Here is a 14,760-nt window from a genome sequence, read left to right as displayed (position 1 = left end):
TCACGCGGCTCTTTGATACCTTCTCATTCCGTCACCTTGCGGGGCAGCCACTGCCCCCTAACCCCGTGGTGGGGGTGAAGGGAGGCTGCCCTGCCATCCATTGCTATACCCATCCCTAGCAACTGCCTCACTGGCCCTTTCTCTCCATCTTTCCTACAGTCCCCTGCCTTCACTTTCCCCTCCCCGCCCCCCGTATAACCCTCCCTTTTCCTTCCCAGCCTTCTACCCATCACATTCTCCCTCAATGGCACCATTTCAAGATATTTCGGTGGGAGGGGGGTTTCCAGTTCCTACCTCCCCTCATGGTAGGGACCCCGTTCTGGTCCCTGCTCCTGGCCCCTCCTCGGATCCGTGCCAGGAGTCGATTCTGGCGGGACTCCCTGGCTCTCCGGGCGCCAGGTCCCAGCATCCTTTGGCCTGGCCGCACATTTCAGAGGCGTTGGCACCAGCCAGCCGGCGCGATGCTCGGGACCACGCCGGTAGCAGCTATACTGATTTAGTGCAGGACCCCCTGCTTAAATGTGGTCAGGCCACAGCCACCTGCCTGGCTTTGTGGCCTATGGGACTTTGCCCGCACAAGGGTGAAAGTCTTGGGGGGGCAATCATCCCCCACCCCACTAATTGGTGCCACTGGCTCCATCTTTGCCCCCCCCCCGACACACACACATACACACACACCATCCCCTGCACGCCCTCAATCAACCTGCCTCCTGCCCCCCTCATTCCCTGACACCTTCCTGTCCTGCTCCCACCCCCCAGCCTCCCAAACCTGCTGGCCGACAGGCTCACTCTCTGCCTCTTTATATTCCCCTGGCCTCTGCCTGTCCTTCACAGGGAGCCACTATTTGCCTTGAGGGCAGGCCGGCTTCAGCCCCCTGGGAAACAAGGGGAGCCAGTGGCCATCTTTGCTGAAGGCAGGCTGGCTGTCACTTGCAAAGGCTGTAGGGAAATGGCAGCCATTTTGCTGAGGGTAGCCAGAGGCTTGGGTGGTCATGGGAGAGGGCAGCCATTTTGAATACGGGCCAAACGGGACCCAACTCAGAACAGGGGCGGCGGAGCCTTCCCAAAAGTGTGGGGGGGCCCTGGGGGCCCCCACAGGGTTGCCAGGTGTCCGGTTTTCAACGGGAACACTTGGTCGAAAAGGGACCCTCCCCAGCCCGGTGAAAATGAGCGAGTGAGTGAGGGTGGGGGAGAGCGAGTGACGCAGGGAGGGGGGATGGAGTGAGCAGGGGCGGGGCCTCCGAGAAGGGGCGGGGTAGGGGGCGGGGCAAGCGTGTTCGGTTTTGTGCGATTAGAGTCTTGGCAACCCCCACCCCACCTCTTCCACTCGAGGCCCCGGCCCGCCTCTTCCTCTCCTGCCTTGCCCCCAGCCAAGCCAAGAGCTGGAGCCATGGACCCGCCACCTGCCTGGGGTGGGGAGCTGGGAGCAGCCCAGGGCAGGAGGGTCAGCAGTGCCCCAGAGATGTCTGGGCTCCCTGGCCAGGCTCCAGCTGCCAGCCTGGCTGCGGGGGCAGGGCCTTGGGGTGGAGAGGAGGGGCGGGGCCCCATGGTGAAAAGTCAGCAGGCCCCCCCATTCCGGCATAGGGTGACCAGACAGCAAGTGTGAAAAATCGGAACGGGGTCGGGGGTAATAGGAGCCTATAGAAGAAAATGCCCCAGATATCGGGACTCTGGTCACCCCATTCTCAGACTCAGAAACGCCTGAGCAGCCAAATAGCGCGAGACAGGTGATAAAGTCACAAGAGCTGGCCAGGCCGGGTGTGCCCTGGGCTGTGCTCTTTGGATCAGTGAGCTAGGTGGACATGGCCATGGGCCTCTGCCGCCCTCTAGCAATGTGGGTTCCTATTTCCCTCCCATCACTGTGTTATGTCTCTCTCTCTCTCTCTCTCTCTCTCTCACACACACACACACACACACACACACACACACACACCATCCTTCACAGCTCCTCACTCCCCCAAGGCATCATCACGATTCACAACCATCTTATCTAGCATCAGCTCCCTGACTCCCAGAGGCATCATCACGATTCACAACCATCTTACCTAGCATCAGCTCCCTGACTCCCAGGTCCTAGGGGCCCGGTCGCTCCCCTCTGGCTCTAAGCAGGACTTATAGAGGGTAAGACTATGTTTGCCGCATGGTGGGTTGGGCTGGAGAGGCAGTGGGGTCCCTTTGACTATTAGGTCAATGGTTTTCTTTGCTGTTGCCCCTTCCACTGAGTTGGGGTTTCCTTTGCAGCTGCACGTGGTGGTGGTGGTTGGCAGGTACTAACTTCCCCTGGAGTTAGTACCGATCCATCAACGCAGCCTGTATGCTGAAGGAGGTGCCCTCTTTTGGATGAAACAGCCAAGTAAGCTCCTGGCCAACTGCAGGTATTACAAATCCCAGGGCACTTTCTAGAAGAGTTAAGGCTGTGCTGCTAATAAGTGCAAATTAATTAAAAAGAAACCATGTCAGTTGCGAAGATGTGTCTTCTCTGGCTCTGACGCTATAGTCTCAGCAGGTGGGGTCCTGGCTGTTTATTTGCCAGTTTCACAACAATACAAGGAGATAATATATTTGTATTAACACACACACACCCCACCCCTACAACCGTCACCCATCACTGAGCTGCACCCAGCTCTGATGTGGAACACAGCAGCTGTTTAATAGCACACACACACACAAACACACACACCCCACACCCCACCCCTACAACCGTCACCCATCACTGCACCCAGCTCTGATGTGGAACACAGCAGCTGTTTAATAGCACACACACACACAAACACACACACCCCACACCCCACCCCTACAACCGTCACCAATCACTGCACCCAGCTCTGATGTGGAACACAGCAGCTGTTTAATAACGCGCACACACACACACACACACACACACACACCACCCCCTACAACCGTCACTCATCACTGAACCCAGCTCTGATGTGGAACACAGCAGCTGTTTAAGCGTGCACTGCCCGTGCTACACACAACTTGGGACAGGAAGTGCTAGCGACTTGTATCCATGTAATGTTGCAGGGAGAGCGAACGTTACCTCGGCATTTCGACCTGACATTGTTGACTGACACCTGCCTAGATCTCAGAGGTACTGACCCTTCTGTTGATCTTTCCAGAGAGCTCAGGCCTGCCTTGATTCCAGGCCGGAAATAGAGAGCCAAAGTGGGTGAGGGCATATCTTTTATTGGGTTGGTGAAAGAGACACGCTTTCGAGCTTATCCAAAACTCTAATATCCTGGGACCAACATGGCTACGGCAGCACTGCTGACACAATTCCAGGAACTTGCTACTTGGGGGAAAGCCTGTCCCATAATGCCCGGTGCAATGTGGGTGGGTGGCCCCAACTCCCATCCACCTGCAGGCTGGTTGGCATTTGAACAGAAAGCGCCTCCTGTAGTAGCTATCTGGGGATCCTCCTTCTTCCCCAGTCACTCATCAAACTGCTTTAACATAGTAGAGCTAAACTCAGCCTTGTCTTCACCCTCCAGCCCCGCGTCATAGCAGCCTAGTAGGGGTTTCTATAGAGTGTAGGTACTTAATATCTGGGCCCTATTACCGTAGTAGTTGAGCACTCACCATCTTTATGCATTTAGCTTCCCAACACCCCGGTGAGCGACGGGCTGGCTAGTAGCCCCATTTTACAGATGGCACACTGAGGCACAGAGAGACAATGACTTGCCAGGACGTGTGCGACAGAGCAGGGATTGAACTCTAGCCTAGCGCCCTAGCCACTGACCCTCTCTGCTGACGTCCAGAGCACAATGAGGAACAAAACGATAGGTTAAGCCCCGTCTACGTAGTGAGTGATCCCACCAAAGGGAACAGGAAATGATCAGTGGCTGACAGCCCTGCGAAGGCACCAGCCACACACTGGCAGCTCTGGGGTTGGTTTGCAAAAATCTGTACTTGGGCATCACTGAATAAGTAACAGTAGCGCTGGTGAGTGTACTAGTGTGGTCTCACTCCTCCAGCGTTCAGAGGGTAGCCCTGACACAAGAATAAAGCGTCAGAGGAATAGCCGTGTTAGTCGGTAGCCACAAAAATAATGAGGAGTCCAGTGGCACCTTAAAGACTAACAGATTCATTTGGGCATAAGCTTTCGGGGGTAAAAAAAAAAAAAAACCCTTCTTCAGATGCAGCATAAAGCAGAGTCCTGTTGCAGCGCCCTTTATTTGGGTCTGCGCCCACTCCCTCTGAAGTCAATGGGACAGTTCCCAGAATCGGCTTTTAAGAGTCACCTGTTACTGACCACATCCTGCCTGCCCCACATTGTCAAACGCTGCCTGAGCTGGAAACGAGTGGGTCACCTATACGCACCTGCTTTGCCAACCAGCGTAGAGTTGGGCAGGGAATAAACTGTCTCTGGTCCTCTTCTAGCGCATAGCCCCCGCCTTGCCTGGAACACATGTGAAAACTCGGTCAGCCCACAAAATCATAGGACTGGAAGGGATCTCACTAAGTCACCTAGTCGAGTCCCCTGCACACAAGGCAGGACTAAGCACCAGGAACCATCTAGTTATTACAATCCTATCTGGCAAATCCCTGGTAACCCGGGACTGTTTGTTATTTCAGATTGTCAGTGTCTGCTTTTTGTTCCATAAACTCTCCAGTACAATGCATTGGTTTAGGGCAGGTTGGTTCTCAACCTGTGGCCCATGGGCCACTTGCAGCCCAATCAGCACACAGCTGCGGCCCACGTGACATCCTCAGGGCCATGCATGTAGAATTAGATGTGGCCCACAATGGTCAATAGGTTGAGAACCACTGGTTTAGGGTCTGCATCACAGACCCTGCAATTGGCCACCCACAATGAGGCTACCCACCTGCTCCTTACTTAGCTGTACCAGAGCTACTGCCACTATACTCATAAGATACAGGCTTGTTCTAAAGGGCCAAAGTTTGGTCCCTGCTGATGACTCTGGTGTGGGCCTGGATGGTCATGGTGTCTTATGTAAGCAGAACTGGGGTGCTCTGCAAATAATATGTAGTGGCCCTGATCCTGAGGGGCTGAACACCCCAAACTCCCTATTCAAACCCAAAGTAATGGTGTTAAATTTGCAAATGAATTTTAGTTCTGCTGTTTCTCTTTGAAGCTTGTTTCTGAAGTTTTTTTGTTCAATGATAGTGACTTTCAAATCTGTAATAGAATGACCAGGGAGATTGAAGTGTTCACTTACTGGCTTATGTATGTTACCATTCCTGATGTCTGATTTGTGTCCATTTATTCTTTTTGTAGAGACTGTCCGGTTTGGCCAATGTACATGGCAGAGGGGCATTGCTGGCACATGATGGCATATATCACATTAGTAGACGTGCAGGTGAATGAGCCCTTGATGGTGTGGCTGATGTGGTTAGGGTAGAGTTGGAAGGACTGGACCCCCATAAGATTGGGCTTGTTCTGAGCTGAAGCGGTGATAGAATCATAGAAGTGCAGGACAGGAAGGGACCTTGAGAGGTCTTCTAGTCCTGTCCCCTGCTGAACATGTAACAACAAGGAATCCCCCCGGGGTAGGGGTCTGAAGGACTGCTCCTTCCAGAATCCATGCCAGGGTCCGGGTTAACTCTGGTTAGCTCATTAGCATGTGTGTAGGTTTTTTTATTGTTTTAAGATGTTTCCTCTCTAATGCTTTTCCCATAAGAATAAAGTAGGCTTGCATAGGAAGTGCAGTGTGGGAACGAATAACCCTAGCAATCACTCTTGTTAACCATCTCTGAAGAGAAAGCAAGCAGGCAGCCTTGGGCAGTTGGCCTTTGCTGGGAATAACACAATGAAGGCAGGGAACTGTGCAGAGGCAATGGTGGGGAACAGGAAGCATGAGTGGGTGTTCTTGCTGGGTAGGGGGACCAGATGTCCCAATTTTATAGGAACAGTCCCAAGATTCAGGGCTTTTTCTTATATTAGGCACCTATTATCCCCCACCCCTGGTCCTGATTTTTCACACTTGCTATCTGGTCACCCTATTGCTGGGCCACTGAGGGGAAATACAGGTGGTTGTCCTTAGTTGTGACCCAGACAATCTCTGCTTCTGCCCTGTTTCTCTTCCTTCCCCAGCCTCCTCTCTCTATTTTCCCTGTATTTCTTTCTCCCCTACTTTGGGTCTGTATTTCCTTCCTGCAGCAGCTCCCAACTACCATCCCTCCTAGCCTTCACTCCTCCTTTCTTCCCCAGTCCGTCTGCCACAATGATCACTTAATAAATGCTGCCATTTAAAATTCCACCCGTACATTTTGGAGTTAACCTCTCAATGAAAGCCGGGGTGGCAGAGAGGTTCACACTTCTCAGAGCTATTGTTTCAGGCCGTCAACAGGCTCACTGCCTTGGGTTACACTTGGTTCGTACATCGAAGATCTTCTTTGCAGCTAGGAGGGCCAAAGACTTACCGTATCTTTATTCAAAACGGTATAAGCCAGGAGCACTGAATAAATGCATCAGGCAGGCTGGCTAACTTCTACCTCTGTTCTCGCCATATACAACTGGGACCCATAATAATAATAAATGGCCACCGTCTCCTTGCTGCCTGTTGCGTCATATTTACAATACCTGTAGGACAAAGCAGGGAATGGGCCAGTATTTGTGTGTGATGCACCAGACAAAAACACATGTTCTATTAACGGATTGGGAAAAAAGATGACACTTTTTGGCATCCCCTTTAATTTATTCCAACTTTATGCAGTTCAGCTTTTCCAAAAGAGAAAGAAAAAAAGCATCATGATTTCTAAACAAAACAAAAGGTACAAACTGCAGACAAGATCAGATGCTCACTAGGTTTATGTGAAAAGCAGAACAACCCCCCTTTGATGTTAACAGAAAACAGGTAGCACCAATTTTTACGACTAGATTTTGCGCGCGTGCACACACACACACACACACACACACACACACACTAGACCAAAGAGATGACTCCTGCCCCTCCTTTTGTAATCTCCTTCGTATTTCATCTCATGGATGGATGAGTTGGGGGGTTAATTTCAGAGAGCAGCTCCCATGCTGGGGGTTCTCTGAGACATTTGTGACACTGCGGTTTCCATGTGACATTTTGATCCTTTCCAGAATTTTTTTTTCTGTTCATATTAACAACGCTAAACCTGGGTGTGATTCCCCCCCCCCCGCCCCCCGATGCTTTTGTCCATTACAGTGCTGCATCTGCATTTAAGAAGAGTCTGCCGTTGTTATTGGTAACTAAGATCATCTTTGTGTGTGTGTTCAAGTGCAGGTGATATTTACCCATTGAAGGCACTGGTAACTAACTGCAAACTGATCACAAAAAGTACATTACATTGGCCAGCAAATATTCACAGAGCAAAAGAAGAACTGTTACGCCTGGTCTCATTTCCTACCCCAAGTGGTGTTCTCGGATTTGCCAACCACGGTTTCAGTTCAACTACTATATAGCAAGGAAGTGAATGGAAAGTCTAAGCCCAGAGGTGTGTTACATTGTTAGGCAGAGTGAAGTTCAGGTCACACGCCCTCCTTTCATTTCAGCTGGTAACAATTTTGTGCAGCTTTAACCCCTCTCCCAGTTCTATGGGCAGCACCTGATGCATACGGGATAACACAGGAGCGCCTCAAAATGACTCTCATGCTTCAGTGGATGGTGGCTGCTTCCCCAGTGAGTCACTGAGCTGCCGCACATTTCCCCACGAGCAGACATTCTGCCCCCTGAAAGCTTTTCCAAAGCACTTGTCCATCTTCAGCGTGCCTGTCCGGCAGAGCCATAGTTGGCTCCAACAGTCTAGTCAAACTCCCCCTGGGCAGTCCACATGCTTTGCCCTGTCTTTTAAATCCCATTCCTTTCCTTTCAACTAATCACCACCTTAGAAATGAACCAACTTCCACACGCGAGCGCTGGAGATGCCTTATCTTCCTGGTTGAATATATTTTTAAAAAATTCCAAGGATTACTCTACGTGTAAGGACCTAGTAACTGTCCTGCAAATATCAGGGGGTAGCCGTGTTAGTCTGTATCTACAAAAACAACAAAGAGTCTGGTGGCACCTTAAAGACTAACAGATTTATTTGGGCATAAGCTTTCGTGAGTATAAACCTCACTTCTATGCATCCGAAGAAGTGAGGTTTATACTCACGAAAGCTTATGCCCAAATAAATCTGTTAGTCTTTAAGGTGCCACCGGACTCTTTGTTGTTTTTGTCCTGCAAATGTCATAGCTATGAAAGAAAATCTCATGGCTTCTGTGTGTTTCATACAGAAACAAATCAATGTGTAAAGTAAAGTGTGGGAACTGATCTTCCAGTGCAACATCACTGACAGTTCCTGGAATTGTGTTTATTAAATCTGAGAGAGAGAGAGAGAGTGTGTGTGTATGTGTGTGTGTGCACGCGCGCGCACATGGGGGGCGTGGGGGGCGCTTTCCAAAGCACTATATATATACTGCACTTTACTTACAAAAGGTGTGTGCTGAATGGCTGATGCTCCCTGCAACATATGAGGGACGTTGGCAGCCGCTTGGAAGTGCGGGTTTTAGATGGGTTTTTGCTATTTAGAAAGAGAGAGAGAGAGAGAGAGACTCCCTGGATTGTTACTCTAAACCTGCAAGAGCCCTCCTCTCTCTGTAATTTAATTCTTGCTTCTTCAATTAAAAAAATGTAGGGCCTGATCCTGGGAAATACGGAGCACTTGCAATTAAATTAAATTGCAGGTGGTCAGCATCTCTCAGGATCAGACCCTTAATTCCCACCTTACCCGTAAGGCTCCTATCCCCAAGAAGTGAGATTGCCCAGCAGATCCCGGGGCTGGATCTTTAAGATTTGGGTTATAATTCAGGGCCAGGTCCTGAGAGATCCCGAGAACTATCCCCTCTCAGTGAAGTCTCTGAGAACTGAAAGTGCTCCGCCTCTCCGGGGATAGGGCCCCAGGTGCAATGCATGGGGCTGGCTGTACAGTCTCACTTCCTTTCTCTCTCCCTTGCCTTGCCCGAGGAGGGTTATTGGAGCTGTGTACTGGCGTGATCCATCTGGGACATTCAGGAATTCCCCTCCTTTCCTACCCCACCACCACAGCCCACTTCATGAAACAGCAGGTTGGCAATCGGGACAGGTTGACAGGACTCGAGCAGGAGGTGATGTGTATTATTTACATTCTTTGGTCTTGGGAGGGAGGGAAGAGAGATTTTCATCCATCTTGTTTTGAGCATTATCACCTAGGCTCTTTGGAGACATCCGGGGAGCTCAGGACTCTACATTCAACAGGGCTGCTTGGCTTTCACCTGGGCCTCCCGCGTATGCCCTGTTTCCCTTGCACTACGCTATCACGTTGCGGTGGTGGGGCTAGTGGGCCGCGGGTGATTCTGGAAGCACACGAATACCTAGTACGCTGCAGTGGGGGCAGAGCCGATAGAAGACAAAGCTTTGTCTCTCATTGACTTTACACGAAAGACCAAAGAAAAGCAATTTCTGCCCCTTCCCCTCTTGCAACCCACCCTGCACCCCAGTCCTTCCCCAGCAGGCTGAAGGCAAGAGAAGAGGGCCACAGGCAATGCACAAAGCCAGTCTTTTTCAGGATATAAATAGACATGCTGAAACCCATGTAAAATCCAGCACCGGGGCCAGGCTGAGCAGTCTCCAGTGAGCAGGAACGCGTCCATCTATTGCGTGCGCAGGGCGTGTGCTCCCCGCTCCTCCTGTTCATGTGCCGTGTAGAAGAGGTGGCACTCAGGGTCTCCGCGAATGGTGGGCGCTCCTTGGATCACTTTCCCAGTGATGGGGTTCACACACCAGCACTCTCCTCGCTGCCCATTCACAGACATCTTGCACTGGGGGGGAAGAGGGCAGGATGGAAATGGTTATTGGGTGGAAAAGACACTGGACAGCAAATTGCTTCAGAGCCCACATGTCGGAGAACTGGCCTCCAGCTGAAGAATGAAATCAGAAGCCTGGTAAGAAACAGATACAGACTCCTTCGCTTCTTACACTAATAATTAACACTGACGTTTACAGCCTGGATCCATCCCCACAGACAGTTCCTGACTCCTCCCAGGGAGGAGAAGCTTGGAACCAGTCTGTCACATTGACCCATGACAGAGCTACTACGGGCCAGGGGCATGCTTGGAGATGGGAGTGTTTTGTTCAGACCCATCTCTACTGAACATCTTCTGGCTTTACTAGATTATCTTTTTCCTCCTGAGAGAGCCCAAGATGCTTTGGGGCTGTACACACACATACATACTGCAACGCAGCCACCTCTGGGGTGGGGAATGGCAGCCGGCACACTGGTGAATAAGCACTGGCCAAGGGCACCAAGCAAACCCTGCTCTTTGAGAAAGGATCCAGACAGGGATGTTTTGCCCTGTCTGCTTTGTGTAGACGCTAAAGGGCCTGCGCTCCTTTTTCTAAGGGAGCCACTGCCACCCACATCCCCCTGAGGCTTCTGAGAAGCACCACTTCTGGAGGGCCAAGCAGTAGGGTGACCCCCTGCAAAGGAATACTCCCTCTCCTGCCTGCAGCAGCTTAGTGCCAATGCTGCGGCAGGAGGGAGTAGCACCCTATGGGGCCCGGCGTCCTTAGCAGCTGCACTAGGCCTCACGGGGAGCGTACTGCCCCAACGTCTTTGTGCAGAGGAGGAAGGAATGTTTCTCTGCTCCTGCAACTCTCTGGCTCCCCGCCCCTGCCTGGAGAGAGCCCTGTGTGGCAGCACCAGGTGCCCATGGTGACTGGCGCTGTCAATACGTACGGCAGAGGTTCATTCGGAAAGCTTGTCTGTGGCAGATCCAGGAATAGAACCTGAGACCAGGCCTATGCATTAACTACAAGACTAACCCTTCCCCATTGAAAGGGCATGGGCTGTGGTTTTGTGCCTACTCTTTGGGTGGCACTGAGCATGCCCTCCTCGCCACACAGCAGCAAGAGGGCTTGTGGGCATTTACAATGAACATCCTGCAGGCACTCCGGGTCCAATCCAGCAGCCCTTACTCTCACGCTAGGGTCCACAGGGCTGCCCAGGTAGGTGTTTGGTTGGAGTGCGATTTTCAAATGTACTCCAGGTTATCCTAACTCTGCTTTCATGGACGTCAGTGGGACTGCACTAGGAGCCATGTTAGGCCAATGCTGAGTGGAGATGAAAAATCGCACCCTTAGGCCTTGTTGAAATGCCCCCGTTACTGGACAGCAGCTTCATTAATTATCCTCTTCTATCTAGGTCTGTATTCTGCCCTCCCCATCTCACGCTGCCCCCACCCTCCCCTTCTCCAGCCAGTCCCCAGGTGTGTGCACCCAGCTGTCAGTGGGAGATGCACTCACTCAGGAAATATCAACAACAGGTTACTTGGGCCAGTATTTTGTTCACATTATGGGAAAATGCCAAGCAGGCCCAGGGGCCATGAGCCTGGGGCATCATCCCCTTTTGCCTCCAGAAGCAGGCTCGGGGGCCCACAGCTCAGCTGCAGGACCTTTCTACAGGCTGCCCTTGCACCCACTGAAACCAAGAGCAAAGCCCCCATTGACTTTACTGAGGCAGGATCAGACCGAATGAGGGCTCTGTCCTGCAAGGAGCTGAGAGTCTCCTGCAAGGGCTGGGTGCTCTCAACTCCCATTAAAATCAATGACCGCAGGATCAGCCCAGATTGGACCAGAAGTGAAACCTTCCCCAAGCACAGGGGAGGCCAGAATGGAGCAGCTGGCCTGTCTCAGTTCTCTCTTCACTAGGGCGTTCGGGGGAAGGATTCGCTGCTATTTCGGGTATCTAGCCATTTGTCCTTTAGTGCAAAGCCCCACCCATTTCTCGGGCATGATCTCCTCTCAGAAATCCACTTTAGAGAGGCTTTTTCTTCGCAATGCAAGTGAAACCTGGACTGCATGGGGCTTATTCAATAGCCTAGATTCCTTTAGACAGATAATCGCTTTCAGGGGAATTAGCCAGCTTGATGGGGTGTGGTCATTCCAAGATAATTACAGCCCTGGAAATCCAGCTGGGCCTTGTGCCGCTTCATAACCCCAAGGGCAAGGAGTTGAGATTACCTCAGAGCCACCACACCCTTCTGTCATCTCACATCCACAGTGGCCAGTCCAGACCCCAGCTCAGCAAGGGAGTGGCTAAGGGAAAATGAATGATGGAGCACTGGGACATGTCTTCTTAAGGCATCTCGTAGGTCAGGGGTAGGCACTCTATGGCACGCGTGCCGAAGGCGGCACACGAGTTGATTTTCAGTGCCCCTCATACTGCCCGGGTCCTGGCCACCGGTCCGGGGAGCTCTGCCTTTTAATTTAATTTTAAATCATAGAATATCAGGGTTGGAGGGGACCTCAGGAGGTCATCTAGTCCAACCCCCTGCTCAAAGCAGGACCAATGAAGAAATGAAGCTTCTTAAACATTTTAAAAACCTTATTTACTTTACATACAACAATAGTTTAGTTATATATTATAGACTTATAGAAAGAGACCTTCTAAAAATGTTAAAATGTATGACTGGCACGCAAAACCTTAAATCAGAGTGAATAAATGAAGACTCGGCACACCACTTCTGAAAGGTTGCCAACCCCTGGCCTAGGTATTAATAACACAGAGACCACTGAGGGAATGGCCAGGTGCAATCCAAAGTGCTCCTACAGACCAGTCCTACATGATGTGGGTCCTGGTTGCATGAGAGACACCTCTCTCCCAATGCGCCATCAGAGCAGTTGAGATTAGATGGGATGCTCTCTCAGGTGCCAACTTTCACACGGTAAATAAGCCCCCCGACTTTCACAATAAGCCATAAATCAAGCTAATCCCATTTCAAAACAAGGCTAAAACAAGCCAATCCCTAAGAACCCCAACACTCTATGTGACTAGATCCCCCCGGCGTGCAGTCTGGGACTATGGTGGGCCCGCTGTGCACCCGACTCTCTCCCCCCCTTGCCCCTGCTTGCCAGGAGCTGATCAAAAAAAGAGAAGCAACAACCTACAAGCCAACAAGCAACTCACAAGCCAATTCAGCCAAAAACAAGCCCAATTTCAGTGGGGTTTTTTTTTGTTTGTTTGTTTTTTGCAGGTTTGGCATGTTGGATGCTCTCCCAAACAGTGGCTAGATTTGACCTTTTGGGGACAAAGCATTCTCTACAGAGGGTGCCTGGCTATGGAATTTGCTTTGCCTGTTGGTATGGCAGTGCTGACAGTTTATTGACCCTACAGGCAAGGGAGTAAAGCTCATTTGTTCACTTCAGTTTTTGGCAGGGATTGGAGGGAAGATTGTCATGTTATTCTAGTTACAAAGAAGATACTGCACAGATAGGAGGGAGTAGAGAGAAAAACAACAGATATGAGGAGGAGGTGGAGGGATTGATTGATGAGTGGCAGTATGGCCTAGTGGCTAGAAGAGTAGACTGGCATTTAAGAGACTAGGGTTCTATTCCTAGCTATGCCACTGGCCTGCTGAGTGACCTCTGGCAACTCACTTAACTGCTCTGTGCCTCAGTTTTCCCGCCTGTAAAATGGGGATTGATCTTGTTTGTAAAGTGCTTTGAGATCTGCTGATAAAAAGTGTTATAAAAGAGCTAGGTATTATAGAGAGATTAAAAGAATCTCTGCCCAGCTATCTTTGAAGGGTGAGACACTGAGGAGGAGGAATTATTTGGAGTGACACACATGTATAATGGAACAAAATAATGAAAGGAAAAAATTAAACTGAATGACAGGATATGGTTCCTATCACGGAGGTCTAAGGAAAGTGATGGAAGACTCTTTGGGAATTTTAAAACTAGACTGCATGCTGGTGACACTCCCAATTTCAAACCTGATTCAGAGCAAGAGTGCCAATGAGTGAGTCACCAACACTGCTTTTCCCGAGCTTAGGGTTTTCTACTCCCACCCATCACCATAGCACATAATCCCCTAACACTGTGCTGGGCCGCAGCACCTGTTCTTCCGTGTGTAGGCCTTTCACCGGACCCTGCTAGCTTACAAGATCACAGAAATCCCGTTAGTGGGGAGGGGCTGGGGCAGGCTGGTGGCCGAAGTTCACATTGGTCTCCGGCTGACAGATGAATGGCAGGCACAAAGTCAAGAGGCTGATTTTCAAAGTAGCAGACATTTATCCTAGGACAACATTCAGGCGAAACGCTTTGTGCTACACCACACAACAGATGCAGCTATTTTGTCTAGTGGATGTTACTTGACTACGAGTCGTCCGCACTCCTGTCCCCTGATTCTCCCTTCCTCTTATAATTATCAGTGTATATATAGATTCCGCTTTCCTTGCTCAGCCCCACGAAATAAATACCATGCAATATCCAAGCACTTGATCAAATGCACGTGTAATAAAACAGCTCTAAATCTCTTCCTGTCCTAACCCTGGTCCTCCCACTATCTATCTCCTCTTTGTTCATTATCCCTTGCGGGGCTATTACATCATGCCTCCTGGGGCCAGCCCCTGAAACACTTTCAATGGGCACTAGCAGGTGACTAACAGGGCAGAACAAAGATAGCCCTTGGGGATCTGATGGGCTCGGGGATGTGGAGTAGCAGTGAGGGTTCAGGCCAATCCCTTCTTGTTACAAAGGACAAGGAGAGACACGCATGCCGTGTTGGTGTAGCTGTGATGGTCCCACGTTATTAGTGAGACAAGGTAAATTTAGATTAAAGGAGGAGATGTAGGCATTGAACATAGATTGCTCCAGTGCACCTAATGCCTCCTCTCAAGAGCACCCGATGTTGGTGGATAGAGCCTGTTCTCGATCCCTGCTGATAAATGCTTTTTTGAAGCCTGTAGTAAGAATTTGGCTGAATGGAAAATTGTCCTTTATAACAGTTTCCCATATCCAGATTGGT

At 50.6% G+C, this 14,760-nt stretch overlaps 1 protein-coding gene across 1 annotated transcript in view; it reads right to left on the bottom strand.

The window, feature by feature from the left end:
- Positions 1-8,183: 8,183 nt before the first annotated feature.
- Positions 8,184-14,760, bottom strand: part of IGFBP2 (insulin like growth factor binding protein 2) — a 108,024-nt gene continuing 101,447 nt past the window's right edge. Inside the window, exon 4 of the mRNA XM_054044362.1 lies at positions 8,184-9,772. Within this exon, the coding sequence (XP_053900337.1) occupies positions 9,605-9,772 (168 nt within the window). The 3' untranslated portion in view covers positions 8,184-9,604. The remainder of the gene's footprint in view (positions 9,773-14,760) is intronic.

Source organism: Malaclemys terrapin, chromosome 11 (genome assembly GCF_027887155.1).
Source record: "Malaclemys terrapin pileata isolate rMalTer1 chromosome 11, rMalTer1.hap1, whole genome shotgun sequence".
Taxonomy (NCBI): Eukaryota; Metazoa; Chordata; order Testudines; family Emydidae; genus Malaclemys; species Malaclemys terrapin.
This window is presented reverse-complemented; position numbering and strand designations above follow the sequence as displayed.